The sequence below is a fragment of the Theobroma cacao genome, chromosome 1, assembly GCF_053813885.1.
Source record: "Theobroma cacao isolate CCN51 chromosome 1, ASM5381388v1, whole genome shotgun sequence".
Taxonomy (NCBI): Eukaryota; Viridiplantae; Streptophyta; class Magnoliopsida; order Malvales; family Malvaceae; genus Theobroma; species Theobroma cacao.
This window is the reverse complement of record NC_142639.1, coordinates 11,942,104-11,969,075: the sequence shown is the minus strand read 5'-3', so window position 1 is coordinate 11,969,075 and position 26,972 is coordinate 11,942,104. Positions and strand designations below refer to the sequence as shown.

The 26,972-nt window shown below is 29.5% G+C and overlaps 3 protein-coding genes across 4 annotated transcripts; all 3 read left to right on the top strand.

Moving 5' to 3' along the window:
* The first annotated feature begins 670 nt into the window (after positions 1-670).
* LOC18612342 (pyrophosphate--fructose 6-phosphate 1-phosphotransferase subunit beta-like) lies at positions 671-6,852 on the top strand. The gene is made up of 16 exons (XM_007049095.3): positions 671-857; positions 1,179-1,337; positions 1,442-1,563; positions 1,868-1,921; positions 2,143-2,249; positions 2,452-2,557; positions 2,767-2,830; positions 3,055-3,143; positions 4,128-4,259; positions 4,415-4,585; positions 4,690-4,805; positions 4,934-5,045; positions 5,206-5,290; positions 5,602-5,646; positions 5,852-5,920; positions 6,578-6,852. Exons 1-16 carry the CDS (start codon positions 671-673, stop codon positions 6,658-6,660), a joined length of 1,701 nt encoding a protein of 566 aa, XP_007049157.3. The 3' UTR covers positions 6,661-6,852.
* A 103-nt stretch (positions 6,853-6,955) lies between these two features.
* Positions 6,956-10,042, top strand: LOC18612340 (RNA-binding (RRM/RBD/RNP motifs) family protein). 2 transcript variants are annotated; one of them, XM_088802974.1, is made up of 4 exons: positions 6,956-7,249; positions 7,340-7,408; positions 9,486-9,561; positions 9,668-9,720. In XM_088802974.1, exons 1-4 carry the CDS (start codon positions 7,108-7,110, stop codon positions 9,675-9,677), a joined length of 297 nt encoding a protein of 98 aa, XP_088659100.1. In that variant the 5' UTR covers positions 6,956-7,107; the 3' UTR covers positions 9,678-9,720. The 2 variants fall into 2 exon arrangements, with proteins under 2 accessions (XP_088659100.1, XP_007049154.2); XM_007049092.3 differs by having other exon boundaries at positions 6,957-7,249; positions 9,455-9,561; positions 9,668-10,042.
* Positions 10,043-15,828: 5,786 nt separating this feature from the next.
* Positions 15,829-18,160, top strand: LOC18612339 (plant UBX domain-containing protein 4). The gene is made up of 4 exons (XM_018114374.2): positions 15,829-16,465; positions 16,573-16,864; positions 17,300-17,395; positions 17,492-18,160. The coding sequence occupies exons 1-4, from the start codon at positions 15,963-15,965 to the stop codon at positions 17,876-17,878; spliced, it is 1,278 nt and encodes a 425-aa protein (XP_017969863.2). The 5' UTR covers positions 15,829-15,962; the 3' UTR covers positions 17,879-18,160.
* Positions 18,161-26,972: the final 8,812 nt, after the last annotated feature.

Here is a 26,972-nt window from a genome sequence, read left to right as displayed (position 1 = left end):
TTTGAGCTTCAAAGAGAGAAACTAACTTTCTCCCATCTCATTAATCTCATTTGTTTTTTCTTCCGAAAGTTCAAACCTACACACCTTGAAAGTCTCGAGTTGTAGCAGCTGGGAATCCCTGTAAGGACTCGAATCAATAACCCTGTGCAGAGATATTTCATTCAATGGGATTCATCGTTGCCAATTCATATTGAAACCTGCTAGAGCATTGCTCTAACAGTAGGAGGATTCCGTCGGCATCACAGACCGGTAACACTTTGCGCAAGACGCAGTGCTTCTAACGAATGACGACCAAGGCCTCCTAGTTCTAGGAATTCCGCTCCCTAAAGCGATAGTCTTTAATGAAGAAGAATCTACCGATGAAAATCAAGCTTTTCCTCTTCGCTCGATATGAGAAGACCTCATTTGGTGTTTCCAATGAGTGAGCAGTATTTTCCTTTGAAAAAATAAACCCAAACCCATATCCATAAACATCTTTTACATTACTGATTCGTTACGATTACGAACTTTCTCAACTAACAGTGCCACCTACTCCTACGTTAAAGGCCACCGCAAATGTCTATTTTACCCTTTTTCGTTAACGAACTCCCCGCCCTTCTCTCATAACACCGTACCAGAACTCCATTTCTCTTTACTCTGTTTCCACCACCTTTTCTCTTAGACCTTGATCATGTCACCTGCCGTCGCCACCAACGGCTTCGCCGACACTCAGAAGGAGGAAGGCCCCAGCCGCCTCCCCCCTGTCTACAGTGAACTCCAAAGTAACCGATTGAACCACTCCCCTCCCCTCCCATCTATCCTCAAAAGCTCCTTCAAAGTCGTTGATGGCCCCCCTACCTCTGCTGCTGGAAACCCAAGTACGTGACTATCTCACAAAATATATAATTATATATAAAAACATTAGCGTTTTTATAGTTCACAAGTAGTCATCATCTTAGTTCGTGGAGTTTAAAAACTCCACCACAAATGCACAGAAAAGTAATCATACATATATTCTTTTTAATTTGAAGCAGTTTCATTTTTGGTACATATGGGTACTTATTAGGTCGATAACTTCAAAATTTTAAACGTGAATCTAAAGTAATCACTAGTATATCACTTTAGATATATGGTGTCGTTTAGAATTTTTATAACTTCCTAGCTAAGAGTAATTAAGTAGTGCATGAATGAATTTGCAGATGAGATAGCGAACTTGTTTCCAAATCTTTATGGAAAGCCATCGGTTTCGTTGGTTCCTGGTGATTCTGAGATGAAGGGCCATCAGAGTTTGAAGATTGGAGTTGTTTTGTCTGGAGGGCAAGCTCCTGGGGGACACAATGTGATAACTGGGATTTTCGGTAAGGACCTTGTATTTATATTTTCTACCAGCAGACTTCAGTCTGATCAGTGGGGAATTTGTTTAATTTCTGAGTGTATTTATTTTTCCGGTTATTGCGGTTAGACTACTTGCAAGAACGCGCAAAAGGAAGTACACTTTATGGGTTTAACGGCGGTCCAGCGGGCATTGTGAGGTGCAAATATGTTAAGCTGTCTACTGAGTTAATTTACCCTTACAGAAACCAGGTAAAAACTTTTGAGTTTTATTACATTAAGTTGATAAATCAGTAACAGTAAGTCACGATTGAGTCATGTATTGCATACTCACTTGACCAAGTTTCTATTCGAAGTGGCTATGCACATTGCATGGTAGTAAAAAATGCGGGTGAGGTAGACAACTTTTTTCCTTCGAAAAAAAAAAAACACATGAATTATGTGTTTGTGTCGTTTGATGTACCATTGCATTAATTTTTCTTGTGAAAATAGCCTTTTACTGAGTAATTTCTCTCAGAGTAGCCTACATGTGACACAAGTTGGGATAAAATTGCAGGGTGGCTTTGATATGATTTGCAGTGGTCGAGACAAAATTGAAACTCCAGAGCAGGTTAGTTACCACAACAGTTTGGTTTGTTCTACTTTTTAGTTATTCTAGTTTGCAAATTGCAATTGTATATTAAAAATTCTACCCAGTTTAAATCTTTTAAACGGTAATGTCTCCTAAGTAATGCTAGTGGATATTTGCTAAAATTTTGTTATTCAATCTAGTATAATGAAATTCAATTTTCAAACCTATATAACTGAGTTTGCATAGCAAATATCTTTCAGCTTAAGCAAGCTGAAGAAACAGTGAAGAAGCTTGATTTGGATGGGCTTGTTGTCGTTGGTGGGGATGACTCAAACACAAATGCTTGCCTTCTTGCTGAGAACTTTAGGTAAAATACTCCACCACTAGGTGACAATGTTCTGTCAATTTACTATGATGTTTCATTCATCAGACAATTTACTCTGATGTTGTGAAATTGTCAAAATATGATCATGTTGTTAAAAATAAAAGTTAGAGCTGAACTGCTAATTCACATGATGACATCTAGTTCCTGTTTACTGCTGTATGGTTCGCTTTCATTAAATTTGCAGGAGTAAAAATATGAAGACACAAGTTATTGGCTGCCCAAAAACTATTGATGGCGATTTGAAATGCAAAGAGGTGCCTATAAGTTTTGGATTTGACACTGCATGCAAGGTAATTGTTATTTTACTTGGTGGAGTCTTTATAGCATTAATTTTCATATTTTATGATGCAAAATAAGGGTACACTATACTTTTCATATTTTGTTCTCTTTAATCCCATATGGGTTAAGATCACTTACCAACATAAAATCCCGACTACAATCGGTCGCGGATAAACTTGGTATTGTTATTTAATGAACTGCATTTACTTGGAATATGCAGATATATTCAGAGATGATTGGAAATGTCATGACAGATGCTCGTTCAACTGGAAAATACTACCACTGTAAGTGCTTTGATTGAGAAATATATCAGATTGGATGAGAAATGATCTGGCATGTACAGAAGGAAAACTTCATTCTCGATTGAAGGCCTTTCATTTTCTCTTTTTCCACTTAATCAGGTTGTCATGTGTCTGTCTAGATCTATTATTATACATATTTTTGTGCGAATTAATATTCTCATTGTCTTTATTCCTGCTGGTTGCAATCCTAATTATCTGTGTTGCAGTCATAAGGCTCATGGGCCGTGCAGCTTCTCATATAACTTTGGAGTGTGCTTTGCAGACTCATCCAAATATTGCGATTATTGGGGAAGAGGTGCTCTGTGTCCTCTGATATTCTCTATTGATCTCAGTTTTAAAAATTTCTTCTATGTTGTGTATTCATAAAATTAATTGTCTTCATGGTGTGATATCAGAAATGATGAGCTAAGTTTTTAATATAACGAATGAAATGTTCTTTTTTTTTTTTGGCTGATGCTCAAACTATTTAAGGCTTCATTTCAAATTTTAAATAGGAATATTTGGACAATTTTTGACATCATACTCTATTATAACATTATAGTAACTATAATTTGCTACACATGGTACCATAGATTTTCTTGTCGCATCTCTTACTTGCCAGGTATACACTAATTGTCTTTGCATTTCATTTTGTAGCTTGTTTTCTATCAATTATGGTACAACCTTTGAAAAACATGTGTTAGCTCAAAGTAAAGCTAACAACATGCTCCCCTGTTTTTGATTTACAAATTGGTTTTGGAACATGATTTTATGACCAGCAAGTAGCAATATGTTCATTGATTTTTGGTTTTAGAGTGAAACTTTATCACTAAAGCTGTCTGAATGGGAGTTTTTTCTTCTTCTTTTTTTGGTACAAGTGAGAATTTTCAGGTGAAGGGTTTTCCATAGTAGTAAATATAAATAATTATATGATGTTGATATTGTAATTCCCATTCCATTTTGTTAGATTATGGGATATGAACTCATTCGGCATATTGCATTAGATAAGTTGGCTGATGTTGTTTAATTATTTCTAGATTTCTGGAATTGTATAAGCTAACCTCTGAATTTAGTGATGATTGTTTCAAAAGTAAGCAAAGGCTTGTGTAGTGGTGTCACCCCACATATTTACTGGAAACTGAATGGTGGAATTGAGGATTTCTATTTTTTGAATTCTAAAATGAATTGAATAAATAATGTGCATAATTCAATGTTGTCTTCTTTTTCTTTTTCTTTTGGGATGATTATCATATCTTTCCTGAATGCTTCCCAGTTTGACAAGGTTTTATCTTTGATGCAGGTTGCTGCCAAAAAGCTAACAATGAAGAATGTTACAAGTCATATTGCAGATATCATTTGCAAACGTCTTGAACTTGGGCTTAATTATGGTGTAATACTTCTACCAGAAGGCCTTATTGATTTTATTCCTGAGGTATGATTTTCAAAAGCAGAAGTTGCTCCTTATGTTTTCTTTTCTGCTTTCTCCATGTTAACCATCATCAGTGAGGTGAATCAGCTGTCGGTCCATTTGAAATTTCTCTGAGTCATAGTTTTGAGATGTGAGCGTGAGGTGTGAATCACTGGCAGGTAAAACAGCTTATTGCAGAGCTAAATGAAATTTTAGTTCATGATGTTGTTGATGAAGCTGGGATGTGGAAAAGGAAACTCAGAAGCCAATCTCAAGAGCTTTTTGAGTTTTTACCTCAAGCAATTCAGGAGCAGCTACTGCTTGAAAGAGATCCACATGGGAATGTGCAGGTCCTTTTTTTTTTTTTTTTTTCTCTTTTTCTCCAATGCCTATACCTTTTACCTACTCAAAAATTGAACCATTGTTTTAAATCATATGGGTTCCATATGTTCAGGTTGCCAGGATAGAAACAGAAAAAATGCTCATCCAAATGGTGGAAACTGAATTGGATCAAAGGAAGCAAGAAGGTGCATACAAGGGACATTTTCAAGGACAGCCCCACTTCTTTGGGTAAAGAATACTGCATGCCTTTTTTGAACCTGGATAACTATGATCACATATTTGATGACTTTATATAGAAGTTATGAGTTTCTGTTCATGGTATCAAATTAACATGATAATTGACTTTCCCTTCATAGCTATGAGGGTCGATGTGGTTTTCCAACAAACTTTGATGCCAACTACTGTTACGCTTTGGGTTATGCTACTGGAGTCCTTCTTCATTCAGGAAAAACTGGATTGATTTCTTCGGTGTGTGTTATATTTTCTTCTTCTTTTTCCTTGTTTGTTTTCTTTGTTTTAATTTTTCACCTTTTAATAATTCATCTTGTATATAACTCTTTGTTGGACAATGATGAGATTCAACATACTTTTTTTCAAGTAACTTTACTTATTGATATCTTATAAACAGGTGGGTAATTTGACTGCTCCAGTTGATGAATGGACTGTTGGAGGAACAGCATTAACATCCTTAATGGACGTTGAGCGAAGACATGGTAATATACCACAACATATTTTGTTGACATAACCCAAAGATTAACTGCAATCGCAGGAACCCCTTTTGATTGTGACTAAGTGCAAGCTTGGTTTGCTTTGTCCTAATATTTTCCACCACCAACAAGTTTCTAGCTTGTACCCCACTAAAGCTTATTGATAATGTACCTCTAAGTCCTCTAATTTTTTTTCTTTCGAGGGAATGAACCTCTAAGTTATAAAACTTAGGTAATCTCTTTATGTATATAAATAATATTCCTCATACATGCACAAGCATCAGTCTGATTTTTTACTGGTTTAAACTTTCTGCCAGGGAAGTTCAAGCCTGTAATTAAGAAGGCAATGGTGGACCTTGAAGGTACGTAAAAGAAGTTTGCAACCTTTTACTTGACTTGAATGCTTGCTGTCTTAATTTCAAGTATTGATTTTCAGAACATTTCAGTTCAAACAGACTAACAGTGAGCTTCTAGACAAACAGCTATGCTTCAGGAAAAAAAACCCTTTAGAGAGTGTTGGGATGTTCTTGCTCATTTTGACAGTATGTTGCAATTTTGAAATTTCAGGTGCACCATTCATGAAATTTGCATCCATGCGGGACGATTGGGCCGCTAAGAATCGATATCTAAGCCCAGGTAGTAGACCCCCTTTTACCCCCCTTTATAGCATAGAGTTGTGATTAATAATATGCACGATCCCTTTTCTTGCCGATGAAAGGACAACACCAAAATCTTCCCAACCCTCAGACGACCCACCGTGTGTCAGTTAAATGAAGAATCATGATAATCAACTGGAGCAAAATGAAACTGATGAGCCGACCTCCTGATAATCCCCCGAAGCAGAAAACCAAAAAAATCTAGTAAGCAAAATGCCAAAACAAAAAATCCCATGCTAAAATTATAAAATGACTATAATACTTTCTGCCCTGTATGTGTTAGAATCAATATACTTTAGATAGTAAGATCCTTACACATGCACTAACAACGTGTTGGGATGAAAGAAGATGGAGGAGAATAAAGTAAAAGAGAATATAGATTAATCTAGTGGGACCTTGTAGAATATGTACATCATAAAAAGGAGAGTGAAAATAATGGTAGCATGGAAACACCACCCTATACCATGCTCAGCTGACTTACCAGCTTTCCCCGTTACTATATCATTTATCTATATATGTATACTGCGACTACTTGTTTGATTCTTAATAACTTAAAAGTTGAAGCACTTCACTCATTTATAAACATTTGTTGCCTAGCACTAGCGTTTGATGTTCATCTTTTTATGTTCTGTTTCAGGTCCTGTTCAATTCGTTGGGCCGTTTGCAAATGACATCAATTATACTCTAATGCTGGAGCTGGGGGCTCAATTTCCATATTAATCATCAGCTGTCTTAAAATCTTGACGTCCAATAATGTTCTTTTCCACACAAAAATAATCAAGATGTAAATAACTCTACTTTATTTACCACTATCAATCTTACAGTTTTGCTCCTTGAAGAAGATGTATAAACCACTAGAAGGAATAAATTTACTTTACTAAAATTTACTTAAATGCATTGCAACATTTCATTTGATACACATTTTCTACTCAAAATGTTAAAAATTTTAATCCATCTGTCTATTAAATAAAAAGATAAACTAATTTAATGAGTAATTTTAACCAAAACATAACTTAATAGATTTACCTCTATTCTTGTTTAAACATAACTCATCGTCTCAACCTATAAATGCTACTCCTAATTTTGTCAATAAAGAGCAACAAGCGGACGAAAAAGAAATAATTTGGACTTTAGGAGGAAAAACAGTGGTGGATCTTTGGCGGAGGAATGAAGAAGAGCCTCATGAGGTTCATTGCTGGAAGAGCTTCGACAATAGTTGATAATCGAACTTATTCATCCTGGCGATTCTATTGTTCACCAACTTCATCTTCCTCCCGTCCTCCTCCCAACGGCAAACTCTTTGTTGCAGGTCTCCTCTTTTTCTCTACTTCTCATGCTTATTTTTCTCTCTGTTTCTCTTTGTGATTATTGTTAACATGATGGGTATTGGGTGTTGAAGGATTGTCATGGTCAGTTGATGAGAAATCCTTGAAAGATGCCTTCTCCTCTTTTGGTCACGTCTCTGAAGGTTGGTTACTGCATTCAACCTCAATTTTCTTTTACAATTTTTTTGACTGCTTAGTAGAGCCATTTAGGTGTTCGATGAATTGTCTGAATGATCACAGTGTCAACAAATAGTCAATTTAGGATGAAAGAAAATACGAGTTGCTATATTTATATTCTTTATGCTGTGTTTTTTTTGACAGAAAATACGTTTCATTAATTCCACAATTGTCATATACACTGAGATAATCAATATTAGACAAAGATAAACATCCCACCCTTTTTGTTTCTCATCCCATGGAGTTGAGCCTCATTAAAAACCTTATCATAGTAAACCCTGTGGGACAAACCTATGATAAGCAAAAAAGAGTACTCATCTACCATGGAATATTACAATTTCTTATACAAATTTAATTTACCCCTCCTGACTTAGGAACATGTTTCTATCATTATCAACCGCTTTCTGGATTAACACTGGTAATTCTGATAAATCTTTCCATTCTATCATCTCATCCACCATTCTTTTAGCTGTTTGGGCAATCCAATGTGCTGTCCGATTGGTCTCTCTTGGGCAGAAATCAATGGCTTGACAGTTTATCCTCTCCATAAAAAATGCACAATCTTCAATTAAGTGACCCAAAGCTCCAGTATTTTGCTTTTTATTTATCCATCCTGTAATTACCTGATTATCCAGATAAATATTAGTAAGGATAATATGTTCTTTATCACAGTATACTAAAGCCCAAACCAGAGCCCTTAACTCAGCTTCCTCCACACTTGCACAACACTGCATTTTCCTTCCAGCAGCACAAAGAAATCCACCATTCGACCTTCTTATGATAAATCCGGCACCCACTCTTGTTGTTCCATCTACTTGGTCCATTGCCGCATCAGAATGCAGAGTCAGTCCTCTCGATCGAAAACCTCTATTGTCTCTCTCCATAGCCCGACACTCTGTTGCATCAACATCCATAGCCATATAATATTGATTTTTCATGTCAAGTCCCAGCTCAAGCACCTGTACAGGATCCATAATCTAGTTCCTAAAGATTCTTAAATTTCTTGCTTTCCATATAGCCCACAATATGCAAGCTATTTCTCCAACATCTTCAAGACCAAAGCTGTGTTTGACAACATGGGAAATGTTAATGAAATGATAATTTTATAGGAAACTCAAAATTGTGAAATAGTTAGTGCAAAATATGCTCTTCTTTTCCTACTGTTGTTTATGTTTTATTCAAGGGAAACCCGCACCCATAACCTATCAATGTTGAGCTGAAAGTGAAATGAATCCAAGCTGACTAGAAGAAGTAACTTGTGGCTGCTGATTAGCGATTACCATGACACCTCACTAAATTGGTTAGATAATATCCCCAGAATTGAAGTGTTAAATACCATAGTGCCTTTCACTGCAAAGCAAAAACAAATGTAAGGGTTTGTTATTTCATGAAAAGATAGCTTGTAGAATTATATTTTCTAAGATTTTCTCATATTCACAGCATGACAGTCATATATATGAATCAACACAGAAAACTACTTTTTTTTTTTTTCTCATCATTCAAAATTCAAGCTTAAAGTTATATAATACTAAGAAATTACTTTACTAGGGGCACAAGTTAATTTGTGGGGGAAAAACCTGCTGTTACCATGTGTTGGCCTTAGGAGTCACCGGTTACCACTTACCAATGACCATTTTAACTGGTGGTGTTTGCTAAAATTACTAATCTTTGGAAACAATGACTTCCTCTGATTACTTCACATTATTGTTGATCCATTTACTGCATTGGCAACCATCAACAACCACTTCAAAAGATTATAAGATTATCAGAGAAATTTATTGCTAAAAAAATAAATAAAACCTGACCTTAAACTCATTTTGGGGAAACAAAAGTATCTTTCGAAGGTTGCCCTGCTGAGTGAATTGGACATTTTAACATGTGCAAACCTGAATTTGAAGCTTGCTCACATTTTTTTTATAAAGATGGTAATAATTTTTGCAGTTTAATTGGCCTTTAGTCTGTTCAATCTACACTATGATTGCTCTTTGGTCCTGTTGGTGTTCCTGTTCTAGTGAGGATAATGTATGATAAAGACACTGGTAGGTCAAGAGGCTTTGGGTTTGTTCATTTTTCTAAAGAAGATGAAGCCAGATGTGCTAAAGATGCTATGGATGGAAAGGTATGCAGACTATTTTGATTCTCTGGAACCTGAAGTGGTCTTGCCTAGGAGATCATTTTATGAGATATTTGAAACTGCTTCCAAACTGATATTCTTTTGGCTGCAGGCATTGCTAGGTCGACCGTTAAGGATAAGCTTTGCTCTTGAAAAGATTCGTGGTGCACCTGTTGTAGTCCCTCGCCTGCCTAACGGTAATGCTTGAACTCCTCAAGTATTTGGAATCTCCTTATCTTTGATGGGGATCGGGGCAGTGATGTTGCAGTGGGGTTGATGAACTACATTATCATAGCAACATATGGTAGTAGTTGGTAAAGATATAGCTAAACTCCACATACACCTCGTGGTATGGTTTTTTTTTATATAAGATCTTGTGTTTTAGTTATATTCCCAAAGGGAGTAATGGTATTAAAAGTTCAGTTAGTTTTTTGTAAACAAACGATAATAACCTTTGTTTTAATCTTACATCTGAGCATTTGGCTTATTGATTGGTGTAAAGAACAGAATTCAAATCCGCTTCTTTCGATTATAAAAAAAAAAAAAAAAAAAGTCTTTGTTTTAATCTTCTTGTATTTTATCTGTTTAATTAAAAATATATATTTCAATAGAAATTTTTCATTTTTTTCTTTTTTTTTTTTCTTCTAAAGATAGATCAACTTACCTCCTGTTGTCATAGGTAGCACCAAAGTTTTGACGCCTATAAAAATTGTGAATGATATACTGCTACAAAAGAACAATAACCATGTTCGGACTACAGTTATAATTCTGGTGCTTGACATATGTGACCTCTGCATCACAGGTGGTCTAAAATGACATCATATAAAGAGAAGAAATGGTTTCTTAGGAGGAATCTCTTTTGCTAACCTTATACATAAATTTATAGGTTACTACATAATTGTGCAAGACTATTTTTTTCAAATAATAAAAAAAACAAAAACAAAAACAAATTATTGGAAACAGGATCAATTAAGGCTTTTTAAAAGAGAACAAGTGTATCTAGATCCTTTTTAAGAAATTTTGAATGTAAACCCTTATCCCTTAATACAAATAATAATCCAAACAAAAATAAAATCAGTACAATTCTAAAATGAACGGTTCAATCAAAACTTTCTTAATAAAAGTAACAATGGAAGCAATCACTGTATCTATTCAAATACAATATTTTAAGAAATTATATTTTTATAAAAATAAATTAAACAAACAGAAAAAAATGAGAAAGGAAAATTTGAAAACAAAAACAAAGATTGAATCTTTTGATCTTATTTTGTTTAGAATTAGAGCCTGTTTGGTCTGGTTTTTTTCTAACTTAAAAGTTATTATGAAGCTCTTATGAAGAATAATAGATTTTGAAATTAAGCTAAAGTTGTTTGGTAAATTTTTTTTAAAAAAAAATTTTCTATAAGTTATAATTTTTGTTAAAATTATCCTAAAAGGTATTTTTTTTAGAGGGTAATATTGTAATTATTTTTAACAAATGAGGATATTTTTAGAACAAAAATAAAAATTCTCTTATATTTTAAAAAAAAAAGAGAAGAAAAAGCTTCCCTTTAGAGCTTTTTTTTAAGCTCTTTTTTTAAAAATTTTATTTTAAAAAAAAATTTTTAAGAGTTTATTAAAAAATTATGTTTGACTTGGTTTTTACTTTTAAGAGGTAAATACGCTGAAAAAAAATTAAGCCAAACATGTACTTAGAAGAGCGAAGAATCGGGGGAGGAATCTCAATCACTTTGGGTCAATGAAGGAAATGGAATTCAAAGAAGAAAACATTTTCTTTCCTACATGGACTGAGAGAGAAGGTGAAAGAAAAGTAAAAAAAGAAACCCAAAGGTTGAAATATTTTTTTAATTAAATAAATAAATTACAAAAAGATTAAAATAAAGGCTATTATTATTATTATTATCTATTTACAAAAAACTAATTGAAATTTTTAATATAATTACCTATCTGGAAATAGAACTAAAATACAAAGTTTTATTTAGAAAAAAAAAAAAAAACTTCAGAGTATTATGTGAGAAAAGGAGTATATGTGAAATTTACTCTAAAGATATTATGCTTTAATCTTTATCAAATGAAACTGAGATTTCTAAATCCAGCATGCTCTCTTATTGCCCGAGAGATTTGTCAATTGTGCTTGTATGTGTTTTCATAAGAAAAATGGCTTTGCTAATAGCCAATAGGAATTGAAAGATCTCATGAAAAAGAAATCAAATTTGAAATGCATTTCTTTGAATATTTTATGAAATGGAGAAGAAAAAGAAAAAAAAAAAACTGCTACTTTGTTGAAGAAATAATATCCCTTAAGCACGTTTGATTTGCGGAATAAATTAAGTATTCTATGATAATATAATAGAAATATTTTTATATAGTTTGGTTGACGAATGAAATAATGTAAAAATTGCTATTATAACTTATTAAAATATTTGGTTGGTAAAAATAATTTTAAAATAATAAAAGAATAGATGATAAAAAGAATAAAAATATTTTTTATTATAATATATGATTATCTTTTTTTATTTTATTTTATTTTTATAAAATTAAAAATTTATAATTTATTTTAAATATTAATAATAGATAATTTAAATATTATTATTTTATTTATGATTTAATGATTAATATTTTAAATAATTAATATTTTATTTATAATATAAATATTATTATGATTAAAATATTAATCATTTTAATTAATTTTTAAAATTTAAAATATTAATTTTTATAATATATAATTAAAAACTTAAACAGTTTATTATAATATATGATTATATATTTTTATTTTATTTTATTTTTTAAATATTAATAATTAATAATTTAATTATTAAAAATTTTTAACTATTAATATTTTATTTATAATTTAAATATTATAATGATTAAAATATTAATAATTTTAATTATTTTTAAATTTAAAATATTAATTTTTAATAATATATAATTAAAAACTTAAACTTTTAATTATAATATATGATTATCTATTTTGTTTTATTTTGTTTTTTATATATTAATAATTGATAATTTAAATATTATTATGATTAAAATATTAATAAGTTTAATTAATTTTTAAATTTAAAATATTAATATTTATAATATAATTAAAAACTTCAAGTTTTTATTTTAAATTCTTTTTTTTTCATTTCACTAATAAAGAGTATTAGTGTCTTATTAATTTTAGAAACTATTCCCCCATCTATGGAGTAGCAAATACCATAAGAGTTTGAATTAAATATTCATAAGGAAATGATTTAGCTATTTCCCAACCAAACTTACTGTTAATGTATAACTTTATGCTAACATTTTGTTATGAAACCTAAAAAACAACAAAGATAAAATAAAGAGAAATCAAGCAAAATAAAAAACACCAGAATTTACGTAATTCAACTTCTTGTAGGGATGTCAATGGATAAAGTACTCTTTAATTTTGAGTTACATGAATCCAAACCCGATTAGTAAATGGGATACCTAAACCCTATAATTATTTGAATATTTTTAAAATTTACTATCCTAATTCGAACCCTAATACATACCCACTACCCAATAAGTACCCGAACCTGTTTAAAAATCCGATTATATACAAAAATTATTAAAATGCTCTTCATGGGTACTTAATTATCCAAATCGGAATCTGTACCCGTATTTATATATAATAATATTTCTATCCATATTCTATATAGTTCACTAATAATAAAATTTATAAGAGCACACAAACAATAAAATTTGAATTTAAATAATCAAAAATAAATATATCAAATATCAACTTAAATAATTAAAAACAAATATCCAAACAACAACTTAAACAACATTACAAGTTTAATTGACCATATAGGTTTGTTATTAATTGCATAAAATTAAAAAAAAAATAGTTAGGTTTCAAACTATTATAATCTCATAACTTCTTTTAAGTATATATTTTATAAGTTTATATAAATAAAGGTATATATATTATAATTAATAATTTTATAAGTTATAATTTTTGTAATATTAATACAAAATAGAAAGTAAATGTGTTTATATTTAAAGTATACATACTAAAAGTATATATATATATAATAGTAGTTATATGTTTTATAAATTAACACAATTTATAGAGTATATGTATTAAAAGATATTACAAATTAATTAATAATCATAGTTGCTTGAATTAATTTAGTTAGCAATATAAGTTTGTCTTTAATTACATAAAATTTAAAAAATATAATCGGGGTTCAGATATTAGGTACCCAAAGGGTGGTACTCGAATCCTACTCGAACTCGATACGAATAGTAAAATTACTATTCAAACCCGATAATAAAATACTTTAACCCTATATAATCGAGTCAAGTACTCGCAAGTACCTTGTAACAGGATACCTATTGACATCCTTAACTTCTTGCCCAAGTTTAATTTCCCAAACTAACCCACGATCCTTTTACATATCCTCTATCAATAACTTCTTAAAAACAACTTTTCAAAAAAAAAATAACTTCTTAAAAATACTTACTCAAATAACTCACTTTACTTAGAATGAAATATCAGAAATACAAAGTATTCTCTCTTTAGGGCATTTAGAGCACTTTTCTCAATTAGCACAATGTGGAACAAGTGGTTTAAATTCTCTCAAATAGCACTTAATGTGGAATAAGAAATTTAAAATCATACATAAACAATGAGTTATAAAAAAAAAAATTAAGAGCTTATCAAAAAACTTATACATACCCTATTAGTAAATGGGATACCTAAACCCTATAATTACTTGAATATTTTTAAAATTTACTACTCTAACCCGAACCCTAATACAACCCACTACCCAATAAGTACCCGAACCCGTTTAAAAATTCGATTATATACAAAAATTATTAAAATGCTCTTCATGGGTACTTAATTATCCAAATCGAAATCTGTACCCGTATTTATATATAATAATATTTCTATCCATATTCTATATAGTTCACTAATATTAAAATTTATAAGAGCACACAAACAATAAAATTTAAATTTAAATAATCAAAAATAAATATCTCAAATATCAACTTAAATAATTAAAAACAAATATCCAAACAACAACTTAAACAACATTACAAGTTTAATTGACTATATATGTTTGTTATTAATTGCATAAAATTAAAAAAAAAATAGTTAGGTTCCAAACTATTATAATCTCATAACTTCTTTTAAGTATATATTTTATAAGTTTATATAAATAAAGGTATATATATTATAATTAATAATTTTATAAGTTATAATTTTTGTAATGTTAATACAAAATAGAAAGTAAATGTGTTTATATTTAAAGTATACATACTAAAAGTATATATATAATAGTAGTTATATGTTTTATAAATTAACACAATTTATAGAGTATATGTATTAAAAGATATTACAAATTAATTAATAATCATAGTTGCTTGAATTAATTTAGTTAGCAATATAGGTTTGTCTTTAATTACATAAAATTAAAAAAAAATATAATCGGGGTTCAGATATTAGGTACCCAAAGGGTGGTACTCGAATCCTACTCGAACTCGATACAAATAGTAAAATTACTATTCAAACCCGATAATAAAATACCCTAACCCTATATAATCGAGTCAGGTACTCGCAAGTACCTTGTAACAGAATACCTATTGACATCCTTAACTTCTTGCCCAAGTCTAATTAACCAACTCACGATCTTTTTATATATCCTCTATCAATAACTTCTTAAAAACACTCTACTTAGAATAAAAGATCAAAATTACAAAGTATTCACTCTTTAGGGCATTTAGAGCACTTCTCTCAATTAGTACAATGTGGAACAAGTGGTTTAAATTCTCTCAAATAGCACTTAATGTGGAATAAGAAATTTAAAATCATACAAATATTTAATGTGAAATAAGAAGTTTAAAAAGAATTCAAGCACATATTCTTTAAATAGGAAAATTATATATTAATTAATGAGTCAAATGTTTAAATGAGTATACAAACAAAAATTTTAGTCAAATAAGATTTAAAATTCTAGTAAACTTAAAATAGAATTCAAGACTCAAATCAACATTTTGTCAGTGGACATTAAGCTGTTTGAAGAGATAATCTCTTGAAAGCTAAACGGTTCAATCCATTTTCATATATATATATATATATATAAGAAAAGAAATTCTTTTTTTTTTTCTTTTTAAAGAACAAAAGAAAGAGATTCCTCATTCATCTGGACAACGGCGTGCTCAGCATATGGTCCACGTGGATATAACATCCAAAAAACGCAGCCGTTTTGATAACTCCGCGTTTTAAGAATAAAGACGCAAAAGAGAAGCAATTCTAATCCGATCAAGAAAGCAAAGCACTGCAGCAGACAACTGTACAACTTATAAAACAAGAGTTGCAAGCCCACCCCATTTACTTTATCACAGTTTCGAAGATACTCAAGAAAAAAAAAAAAAACGAAAAAACGAATTCGACAATGGAGCGCGAAACGCAGCAGCAAGGAATTCCCAACAACCCAACCGCCAATCAAAACGCAGCTTTAATCAACTCCTTTATCGAAATCACCTCTTCTTCCAAGGAAGAAGCCCTCTTCTTCTTAGAATCCCACCAGTGGGACCTCGACGCCGCCGTTTCGACTTTCCTCGACAACAACTCCACCGCAACCACCGCTGCACACCAACCGCACCCGATCGCACCTCCACCTTCCCGCGACCTCAATAATTCCCCTACTCCCTCGCCGTCCGATTCCCCTGATTACTCTCCCTCACAATCGCCTTCCCGCTCTCGCTCCCCTTCCCCTGTCCGCCCCTCTCGTGCCCCTTACCAGCTGCGGTCCCGCCGCAACGCTGATAAGAAACCGTCTGGTAGCAGTAACGCTCGTGGCGTTCGGACCCTCGCGGATCTGAACCGGACTCCCCCTGGTGGGTCCGACAGCGATTCGGATGAAGCCCAAGACTATTATACTGGTGGTGAAAAAAGGTTTAATTTTTAACTCCTTTTTTTAAAAAAAAAAAAAAAAACTTTGGCCCTTAATTTTGGAAAATTAGGCAAAAAATTTGTTCTTAATTGGTTATTTGGGTGAGCAGTGGGATGGTGATTCGAGATCCTTCCAAGCATAATGATGTGGATTCGATATTTAATCAAGCGAGACAAGCGGGAGCTGTGGAAGGATCTGATGATTATTTCCGACCATCGTCGTCGAGCACGAGAAGCTTCACTGGAACGGCGAGATTACTCTCTGGAGAAACCGTGGCACCTGCTCCCCCCCCACCACCTGAAGTTGTCACTCACAATGTTACTTTTTGGAGGAATGGGTTTACCGTTGATGATGGGCCGTTGCGTCGCTTGGACGATCCTGCCAATGCTTCCTTCTTGGAGGTAATAACAATGCACAATTTGCTCTACAAAGAATATGTTGTGATATTGGCATCAGTACATAATACGCATGCATTTTCCTGTTTGATGAATTAAAAGAGTTTAGCCATTTGGAGATTGTTTTGAGATGTTTCTGTTTAAGTTCAAGTCAATTAGCTTTTGTAGTGTAATGCTATGACGGGATTATTTGATTATGGACCTTGGGCTTTTAGTTGCCGCTATCAGTATGTTTATTAGTAGTTGATCCAGCACCTTGAGTAACGGAAGTTTCATTCATAGGTAAAATTGAGGTGATTACATATTGGAACATCTTTGACTTTCTTGTTGAAGTTTGATTTTAGAATGTTATATATGTGCGCAACTGTGTATATATCTCTGCTAGTGCTTATTGTTAAGTAGAGATGGTATGTGCTTATTCTCAATTGCCTTTGAATGCAGAGTGTGATGAACTCTGAATGCCCGAAAGAGCTTGAACCAACTGATAGGAGTACAAAATTGGATCTTCACCTCTTTAGGCGGGATGAAAACTACTCTGTGTGTCTTTTATATCTCCTCTTATATATTTTGCATTTTTATCCCTTTGCCTGCTTCTGTGTTTATGTTTCTCTTGTGTTCTTTTTTTTGAAGCAGGAACCAAAGAAGCACCAAAGTGTATTTCAGGGTGTTGGGAGAACTCTAGGCAGTAGCAGCAGCCCCAGCCTTACTGCATCTGAGCCAACTGCTTCTGCCAGTAGTATCATCACTGCACCAGTGCCATCTATGGGCCTGGTTGTGGATTCATCATTGCCAACAACCTCTATTCAGCTGAGGTTAGCAGATGGTACACGCATGGTCTCGCGCTTCAACTACCATCATACCATCAGAGACATCCGTGGCTTCATTGATGCATCAAGACCTGGTGGAGCAAGGAACTACCAGTTGCTGACAATGGGGTTCCCTCCTGAACAACTGTCTGATCTGGACCAGACAGTCGAGCAAGCTGGAATTGCTAGTTCAGTTGTTATCCAGAAATACTAGCCAAGTTTTTTCTTTTTTCTTTTACCTCCATGACTTATTGACTCCGTGATACATCATGCCCTCAAAACATTTAAGTCTACTTCTCAAAGATGTTGGGATTCATGTGACAGACCAGAAAATCTGCTGTTGATTACACTAGAACTGTTTTAGTCAGTTTGTCATATTGTAGACTAAATTATAAAAATGTAGTCGATAGGTTACATGAAAGAACACTTTCAGCCTCATATTTGTAAAACATATTGTTACTTTCATAATTGAAAAATTGCCCTTGGGCGTTTGGTAGGTTGTTAGTGGAAGATATTTTCTGCAATTTAAATGGCTGCAACTTAACAGCGTTTGATTGGTAAAAAAGAAATGTTTCTTTTTCAAATTCTCCATCCCACCGGACCCTCTTGTTCTTCTTACTGGGAAACCCATGGTTTTTGAACCAAATTTTCTGGCTTTTAAACGATTAATGATGAATAAGATGGAGCCAAACAAGGTTCCAAGTAACAGACAAAAGCACAAAACTTTAGCAAAAGTTGAAAGTAGTCAACAACAGAGAGCTAAAAGCTCACAACGTCATGAAAAAAAATAGCAGGGACACAGAAAGAAAACAGTACAGCCACAGAGCAAGATATGCCATCTCTTGAGCAAGAGAAAAGCAAGTGAGCTTTTGCTGAAGGGAAAAGGAAGCTAGGCAAGTTAGTCACTCAGTGTAAGAAGGAACTTGCCTGAAGTAGAAAGAAATAATGACAGCGGAGTTCTGTGCAAAAAAAGTTTAACTTTATTTGTTGAACAAGATAAAAAATTATTAAATGTATAATTGATAATTTATATATAAATTTTTAAATAAAGAGTATATGAATTAATTAACAAGGATAAATGGTTCTATAAATGTGTGATTAATATTAATTGATTAATTATTTTAAATTAATTAATTAACTAATTTATTTATAAAATAATTAATATTAATTAATTTAATTCTTTTTAAAACTTAACTAATTTATTAAAAATAAATATTTCGTATTTTCATATTTTTATATTTAAATAGTTAATATTCAAATGTTATGTTATTTTTGTCATGCTATTATTTATTATTTTAAGTGATAAAGTGAAAAGTTAAAAATCTACATTTAAATGAATGTAAGTTTGTTCGACTTATATTTTTATATATAAAGGTAATTTGGTAATTTTGTAAACTTTAGTAATTTCACATATTTTAATATTTTTTTTGTTATGCTTCATTTATTATTTTAAAGAATAAATTGAAAAGTTAAAAATTTATATTAAAAAGAAAAGAAATTTTTTCAATTTTATATTTTCATAGATAAAGGTAATTTTGTAAATTTATACTACATTCTTAATAAAGTGTTTTCAAACAAAATACCACAATATAATCTTCTCAACAATCATATCCTCTGCAATTATCAATTTTTCCATGTTATACCAAATGTTGTAAAATTACCTTTTCAACAATCACATACATAACAATCGCATTCTCTGCAAGATTAGTCACCTAAATGTTTTTGATTTACCTTCTCCAAGAGAGTGGTAAGTGCATCTACTTTTTTAATCGAGAAAATTATGAAAAATGAACATCTTGATAACTTATTTAAAAAATAACATAAAAAAAATTAACTGTTTTTAGTAATATGTAACTATGACTTGATAAAAATACCATTGAAACTATTTCAAATAAATTAAATCATTTACTACAATTTCTCTATATCCGCTTCCGATTTCTCTCTCTTACCATCCAACTTTTTCTAATTTTATCAATTTTTCTCTTCGATATCTATCTGTTGTGCTCTCGGTTTCTCTCTCTCGCGCTTTTAGAACGCCAAGCGATAGTTTTGATGTGCTTAGGGTGAGTAGCCATTTGGGAAATTTGATTTTTAAGTGTTTTGAATGAAACTAAAATGATAGAAATGATCACAGATGTTTGAAATAACTTTTAATTGAATCAATTCATGACATAAATACCAATAAACTCAAGAATATGAAATTTATAAACTTAGGGTTTCAAAGGAAATTTTTTTTAATTTTTAATCAAAACAAGTGTTTTAGATAAAGAAATTTGTGTTTTGATTTATGAAAACATATTAGAAACATTTTAATCGGTGTCAAATCGTCAAAAAATAAAAAGAATGAATAGAGTTAAAGATTTGAAATTTTAGTTCGCAAGTAACAATAACATTCTAAATATTAAAGTGTAACAAAATTTTTTTAAACATGGTGTGTAACAATAATATTTTTTCAACATGACGTGTAATAATAACATTTTTATTCAAAATAACTTGTAACATGTTTCTGTACATAACATGTAACAATAATATTTTTTTTCAATATGACATATAATAATCTTTTTTAACCATGTGTGTAACATGTTTTTATATATAACATGTAACAATATTTTTTCAACGTGACGTATAACATCATGTGCATGATTTGTGACATCATGTGCACTTGAATATAAAAAAAAAATTCATTACAAATAATTTTATACAACTTAATTAAAAATAATTAAAATAAAAAATAAAACTATTTTTTAAAATATCTTTATCTTGACTTGTCGTAAAAAGGGGGTTATCCAACGTTATTGGTCTTTTGTCAAATGATTTGTACGTCTCTTGGAGGAAATAAAGTTTTTAATTGACGAAATTGGAGCCAATGATATCCAAACCTTTTGAGGGTTGACATGAATCAACAGGTGGAAGTAATCAAAAACGTCGGTTTCCAACCACTGCATATGTTTCAATTTCTGCTTCTGTAAATTGCCTTTTGATAGCATCTGCAAGCTTATGTTTACACTTTGGTCTATGTTTTTGCCCCTTTACTATTAACACTTTAGTCAAAAGTTATAAAAATATTTAATTTAATATTACATATATATTTTAGGATATAAATACTTTTTATATTATTTTTTAATTTAAATATATCCTCTTTTTTAGAAAAAGAAAAATCTGCTTATCTCTCTAAAAAACCTCAATCAGGAAAAAAATTTATTTAAAGTCTGAAATTTTGAAACTGTATCTACCTTGAAATTTGATTTGAAAGTCTAAAAATTTGTAACTATATTTACCTTGAAAACGGTAAACTGAGGTTTTTTTTAATTAAAAAGAATGCATTATTTTTTTATTGAAAATAATGTATCAAAAGTAAATTTGTTTGATAGTGGCTACTTTAAATTTGATAGTGTCAAGTTAAGAAATTATTTTCTTACTTGTGATTATTAATTTTGTTAAAAAATTTAGTTTAAAGTTATGTAAAAAGATTTTGATTTGATTATTATGAGCCTGTTTAGCTAGGGTATTTTTTAGATTAAAAACCATTATAAAGCTCTTATGAAAAATAATAATTTTTAAAGTTAAACTAAAACTATTTGATAAATTTACTTTTATAAGCTCTCTTTATAGATAAATTATTTGGTAAAATAAATTATATAAATTTTAATTTCAGTTAAAATTATCATAAAAGGTATTTAATAAATAACTTTACATTAATTATGAATTCTTTTGTTCACAGTGGAAAAAAATTAACTTTAATTTTTATCTATTTTAAACAAATTTTTAAAAATATAAAACATATTTTTATATAACATAAGGTTTATAATTAATAATAAATCATAAAAAATGGTTCCACAAATAATTTATAAGTAACATATAATTCATAAATAACTAATAAATCAGCGATTTTTATTTTTCATCAATGCAATAATTTTTCTGTTGCTAGGCTTTTTGTTTTTTTTTTTTCAAATAGTTTTTGCAGAGAGAGGTAAAAGAGAGCGAGATTGTGATTTGGGTTGGAGTTGGATGATTTGCAAAGAGAGAGAGCTGTAACTCTTTTTTTAGATTTCGTTTTTTTTTTTTTTAAGTTATTTTTTTTAAGAACTTCTCAAAATCTTGTTTGGCTTGATTTTTGTTTTACGAAATAGATAAGTTGTAAAAAAGTCAGTCCAAACAGACACTATATATCAAAAGTTTTAAGTTTTTTGTTCTTGTTTGTCAAATATTGAATTTTATTAAGTATTAAAGTGATATAAACTACCACAACCACAAATCTTATTCTAGAATTTTGTTAAGTTTTAATGGTACGTTTGGTTGGCGGAATAAACAGGAATGGAATATAATAGTTATTATGTGGGAATAGAATGAGGTGGGAATAGAATAGAATAATTATTACTTAGTTTGGTATGACAAAGGGAATAGAACAGGAATAATTATTATGACTTATTATAGTGTTTGGTTGGTAACAATAATTTTAGAATAAGAAAGGAATAGAAAATAAAAAGATAAAAACACAATTTATTATTTATGTGACATTTTATTTTTATTAGATTTTTTAAATATTAATAATCTAGAATTTAATTAAAATATTAATAATAAATCATTTAAATATTAACATTTATTTAATTTAAATATTATTATGATTAATTTTTATTTTATTTTATTTTTAAAAATTAATAATTGATAATTTATTTAAAATATTAATAATTGATAATTTCAATATTAATATTTATTTATTTTTTAAAATATTAATATTTTATTTAATTTAAATATTATGATGATCAATTATTTTATTTTATTTTATTTTTGAAAATTAATAATTGATTATTTATTTAAAATATTAATAATAGATAATTTAAATATTAATATTTTATTTAATTTAAATTTTATTATGATTAATTTTTTATTTTATTTTTTAAATATTAATAATTGGTAATTTATTTAAATATTAATAATTGATGATTTAATTATTAATATTGTTTATCTAATTTAAATGATATTATGTTTATTTATTTTTAATTTATTTTGTTTTTAAATAGGAATAATTTATAATTTATTTTATTAATAATTGATAATTTAAATATTAATATTTTATTTATAATTTAATATTAATATTTTATTAAAAATTGGAATCAAGTGAGAGAAAGAGGAGAGAGAGAAAAATAATATTTTATACTAATAAAGTTGTAAATTTTCAAACTTGTAAGGGGTATTTTTGTCTTTATTAATTTTTAAATTTATTCCTCAACCATGGAATAACTAATACCATGGGGGAGGGTGGTATTAGCTATTCCTTGGTTTTGAAGGATTTTGAAGAATAGCCATTCCATAGGAATGGCTATTCCTTGGATCATTTTTCAACCAAACAAATGAATAAAAATTCCTTGGGAATAAAGGGAGAATGGCTTAGCCATTCCTCCAACCAAACATGCTATAAGTTTATTTCTTTTCTGTCAAATATTGAAGTTTATTAAGTATCAAATTAAATTTTATTAAGTTTTGGAAAGAAAGATTTTTTGTAAAAAAGCATTTGTAATGTCCTAAAATATATATGTAATATTAAGTCTAATTTTTTAACAGTTGACTAATGATGTTAACAATTAAGGGACTAAAAACATCATTTTAAAATAAAAAGGATCATAATGGCCTCTTTAAAATATCTTGAGAGGTTATTTGAATTTTACCCATATTTTCCATATATGTTGATGGCTTATCATATATAGCTGGTGGTTGGTTAATGAGATTATTGTAAATTTATCGGTAAAGGAAAACAAAATTCAATAGAACAGTTACACTACTTCTTGAGTATAGTAGCATTTCCTCGGTAGCTAAACATATTTGGAAACTTCTTGAGAAATAGAAATGGACATTCTTTATAGTTAATGGATGACTGATGAATACATTAGGAGTCATTTGAATAAGGAATTTTTTTTTTCTTTGCCAGAATTTTGATGGATTTTTATTTAATTTACATTAGAAAAGGTGTTTTTTTTTTTTGAAGTAAAATTGGTGGACCAAGTACTGGGTTTGGGTGTGAAAAGATACTTTTGTTCATCAAGTGAAAATTATATTTGTTCAGGGGTGAACAAAATTATTTTGAATTAAAAAAAAATCAATTGAACTGAAGTGAATAGTAATTACTTAAGTTGGATTTTATGTTAATCCATAATAGCCATGAAACAGTTTCCAAAATTGAGTCAATTTGATATATATGCATGATTTCAAATACCAATAATTATTAAATTAAAAACACTTAGTTGTAATCCATCAATAGATTTGATTATAAGATTTCTATCATTTTAATTTTTATATGATTTGTTCAGTTTGATATGCATGTCTGCACAAGTATCTCAATAAATTGATGTCAAAGTAGTTATGTGGGATAATGTAAGGGCCATGTTGAATTATGATGCCGTGAAATAATTAAGGATATAAAGAGTATATATATCCATTCTTGTGACAAATCTAATCAATGAAAAGAGGGTCACAGATATTGTATAGGCTGCATGGCTTATCCTATTTCGTGGTTGGAATACTATATTTTGTGAATTTATGCAAATTATATATATGGCAATTGTTTGGAACTAGACATGGAATACTTGCTAACTTTGGTATAGCCTTTCCAGAGAGAAGCAAGTACATGTGCTCTTGCCGCGGGACCATACTTTCTTGTCTACTACTTCCATGTGTGACACTAGAAATATATGACTTGATACATCAAATTGATTGAACAAGTTATATTCCTGGTAAAGTGGCTGAAAAGTTTAATGTGTTTTCATAATTTTGAGAGTAAAGAAGAAGACTACCAAAATGGTGAAAACATATATGAAAGGGCAAATACCATGATAATATCACTAAACGTGACATTCTTTAAGTGAAGAATGAAATATTTGCACATGGTGGGGTGTTGGTTTCTGGTAAATTTCCAAGAAATAAAAAAAATAATAGTGCAATAAAATTTGCGTATCATAGTACAATGATGGTATTTGGTACCTTACAATTTAATTTGATTGCATTATTGTAGTGTTTGGTATATAAGTAAAGTAATAATTAAAATGTAAGAAAGATAACATTGCAGCGTTTGGTTTATAACTATTTTATTAAGAATATAATAATAAATTTCAAAATTATCTTTATTTATTAAAATGTAAATTTAATATACTTGTATTTTTTTATTATTTATTTTTATCTAATATCATCTCTTAAATATATTTTTAATGTCATATATTTTATTTTTATTTCTTAATATAATTTTTTATATTATGTATTTTGTTTTTTAATTTCTTTTTTCTTTAAAAGACAATATAAATTTTATTGATTATCCAATAAAGAATGGCTATTGAGAGTAATAAAGAGATATCCCTCTAAATCTATCTATATATAAAAAATAAATAAATTATAATATTACAAAATATCTTTAACAAAGTAATAAAATTGAAAGGTAAAAATATTTTTAATAATATTGTAGAGTACAATGCAATTGGATTACATTAGTTTTGGACTGTAATTACATTACATCCATTAACTATGATATGATTGCATTGCAATCTTAATAGTTTGTTGTAAAACAAACACAACAATGTAAAGTAATTGAACATATTATAAAGAATATACTATCACTTTTCTCGTACTAAATGCTATCTATGTGTAAATTAGATGAGTAAGCCTAGGACAATCTATTGATGGAAAGACATTGAGAACGTCCTTACATATCTTCAAAGAACTAAAAGTGCTTGGTTTATTTATTTAAATTATCTTAAATTATCCAATTGTACTAGAAATAATGTTATAAGTGAGGAAATAGAATGGTTGAGAATCTGGTATGGATATAAAATTGCAGCCACACCACAAAAATGTCAACTATTTTCTTCATTTGTAAATGTAGAGTTTTCAGTGGCATGTATAATGAAAAGTTTGTACATGTTAACCTTTATTATTAAACACCAATAATCGGAACCTAATTTTTAATTAGTAATTTCTAATTACAAAATTTAATGGGTAAGAATAAGTTATTATTATGTGGCTGTTAAAGACTAGTAAAACCCGTTCAACATTTTGACTAATATGGTCTATCACTTTTATAATATTTATTTGTGCAAAAGATTAAGGATTAATCACTAACATTCTGAACTAGTAATAGATAGTTGGTAATTTAAAAAATTGATGAGTTTGATTAATTCACATTAAAAAAGAAGAATTTTTTTGAAGTAACATTGGTGGATCAAGTATTTAAAATTGATGATAACGATTTGTTTGTCTTGACGTAAAATAATTTTCTAAGAAACGTTTTCAAAACTTATACTTATTTGGAAGACGAAAAATTTATTATAGATGTAAAATATTTTACCGGTCAACAGGAAAAACATCCATTGACCAAGTAAAATGTTTTGCGTTTTTAAGAGGTGTAAGATATTTTTTAGAAAATAGAAAAAATGCTTTACTCAACCTAGTAGTATAAGGTTGATAAATATTACTATTTAATTTAAATTTTAAAAAAATTAAAAATATTAATAGTTAACTTTAAAAATTTTAAACTTAAAATATTAATATTTAAATTATTCAATACTATTAAAATAAAAAGAGTATTTTTAATGAAATCATTTAATGTAATGAATATTTTTATTTTAAAATTGAACAAATTTTTCTAATAATTGTAATAAAAAATATTTTAACTATCGCCATTTGATAAATACACATTTATAAATATATGTTTTTTATGTTTTATACAATTGATTAACATTGATATTTTTATAGTGTTATAGTACAAAAATGATGAGATGGAAATTATTTTAGATTTTATAAATTAAATTAATTTAATTGTGAAAGTTATATTTATTATTCAGTGAACATTTTTATTTATTCGTTGAAAAAAATTATAAATTATCTTATGAGAAGAATATAAAATCAGTTTATTATTTCTGTTTGGAAAGTTGTAAGATTTATTTTATCCTAAAAACGTAATAATTTTTAAGAAAGAGTGTTCTTTCACACTTCAAAGTCAAGCTTCTTCTTTCTTCTTGTGCCTTCATTCACAATTTTCAAGCAATTAATTGATTTTAATAAGTTCATTAACTGCTAATTAATCTTACTTCAAGGATAGAGCAGAGGCAAATGGAAGCTGGTATGAGTTGCACATGTACATATTTTCACAGCACAACAATGAACATGGCGGAGAAGAGAAACTGTCACCAACACAAATGCATGCATGACTAGATCAAGATGATGCTGACGTGTCGTCCACCCTGTTTTTTTTTTTCTCTCTCTCTCTCACATCCCAACGAGATTACTTCCCTCTTTTCTCTCTCTCTCTCTCTCTCTCTCTCTCC

What these genes read in the sequence shown, in the direction of transcription:
- LOC18612342 (XM_007049095.3), top strand. Translation starts at nt 671, where the DNA reads ATGTCACCTGCCGTCGCCACCAACGGCTTCGCCGACACTCAGAAGGAG. An exon ending in GGACAGCCCCACTTCTTTGG is followed by an intron (nt 4,806 to 4,933) that starts GTAAAGAATACT and finishes TTCCCTTCATAG; the next exon opens with CTATGAGGGTCGATGTGGTT. An exon ending in GAATCGATATCTAAGCCCAG is followed by an intron (nt 5,921 to 6,577) that starts GTAGTAGACCCC and finishes GTTCTGTTTCAG; the next exon opens with GTCCTGTTCAATTCGTTGGG.
- LOC18612340 (XM_007049092.3), top strand. Translation starts at nt 7,108, where the DNA reads ATGAAGAAGAGCCTCATGAGGTTCATTGCTGGAAGAGCTTCGACAATA. An exon ending in CGGCAAACTCTTTGTTGCAG is followed by an intron (nt 7,250 to 7,339) that starts GTCTCCTCTTTT and finishes TGGGTGTTGAAG; the next exon opens with GATTGTCATGGTCAGTTGAT. An exon ending in AAGATGCTATGGATGGAAAG is followed by an intron (nt 9,562 to 9,667) that starts GTATGCAGACTA and finishes TTTTGGCTGCAG; the next exon opens with GCATTGCTAGGTCGACCGTT.
- LOC18612339 (XM_018114374.2), top strand. Translation starts at nt 15,963, where the DNA reads ATGGAGCGCGAAACGCAGCAGCAAGGAATTCCCAACAACCCAACCGCC. An exon ending in CCAATGCTTCCTTCTTGGAG is followed by an intron (nt 16,865 to 17,299) that starts GTAATAACAATG and finishes CTTTGAATGCAG; the next exon opens with AGTGTGATGAACTCTGAATG. An exon ending in GGCGGGATGAAAACTACTCT is followed by an intron (nt 17,396 to 17,491) that starts GTGTGTCTTTTA and finishes TTTTTGAAGCAG; the next exon opens with GAACCAAAGAAGCACCAAAG.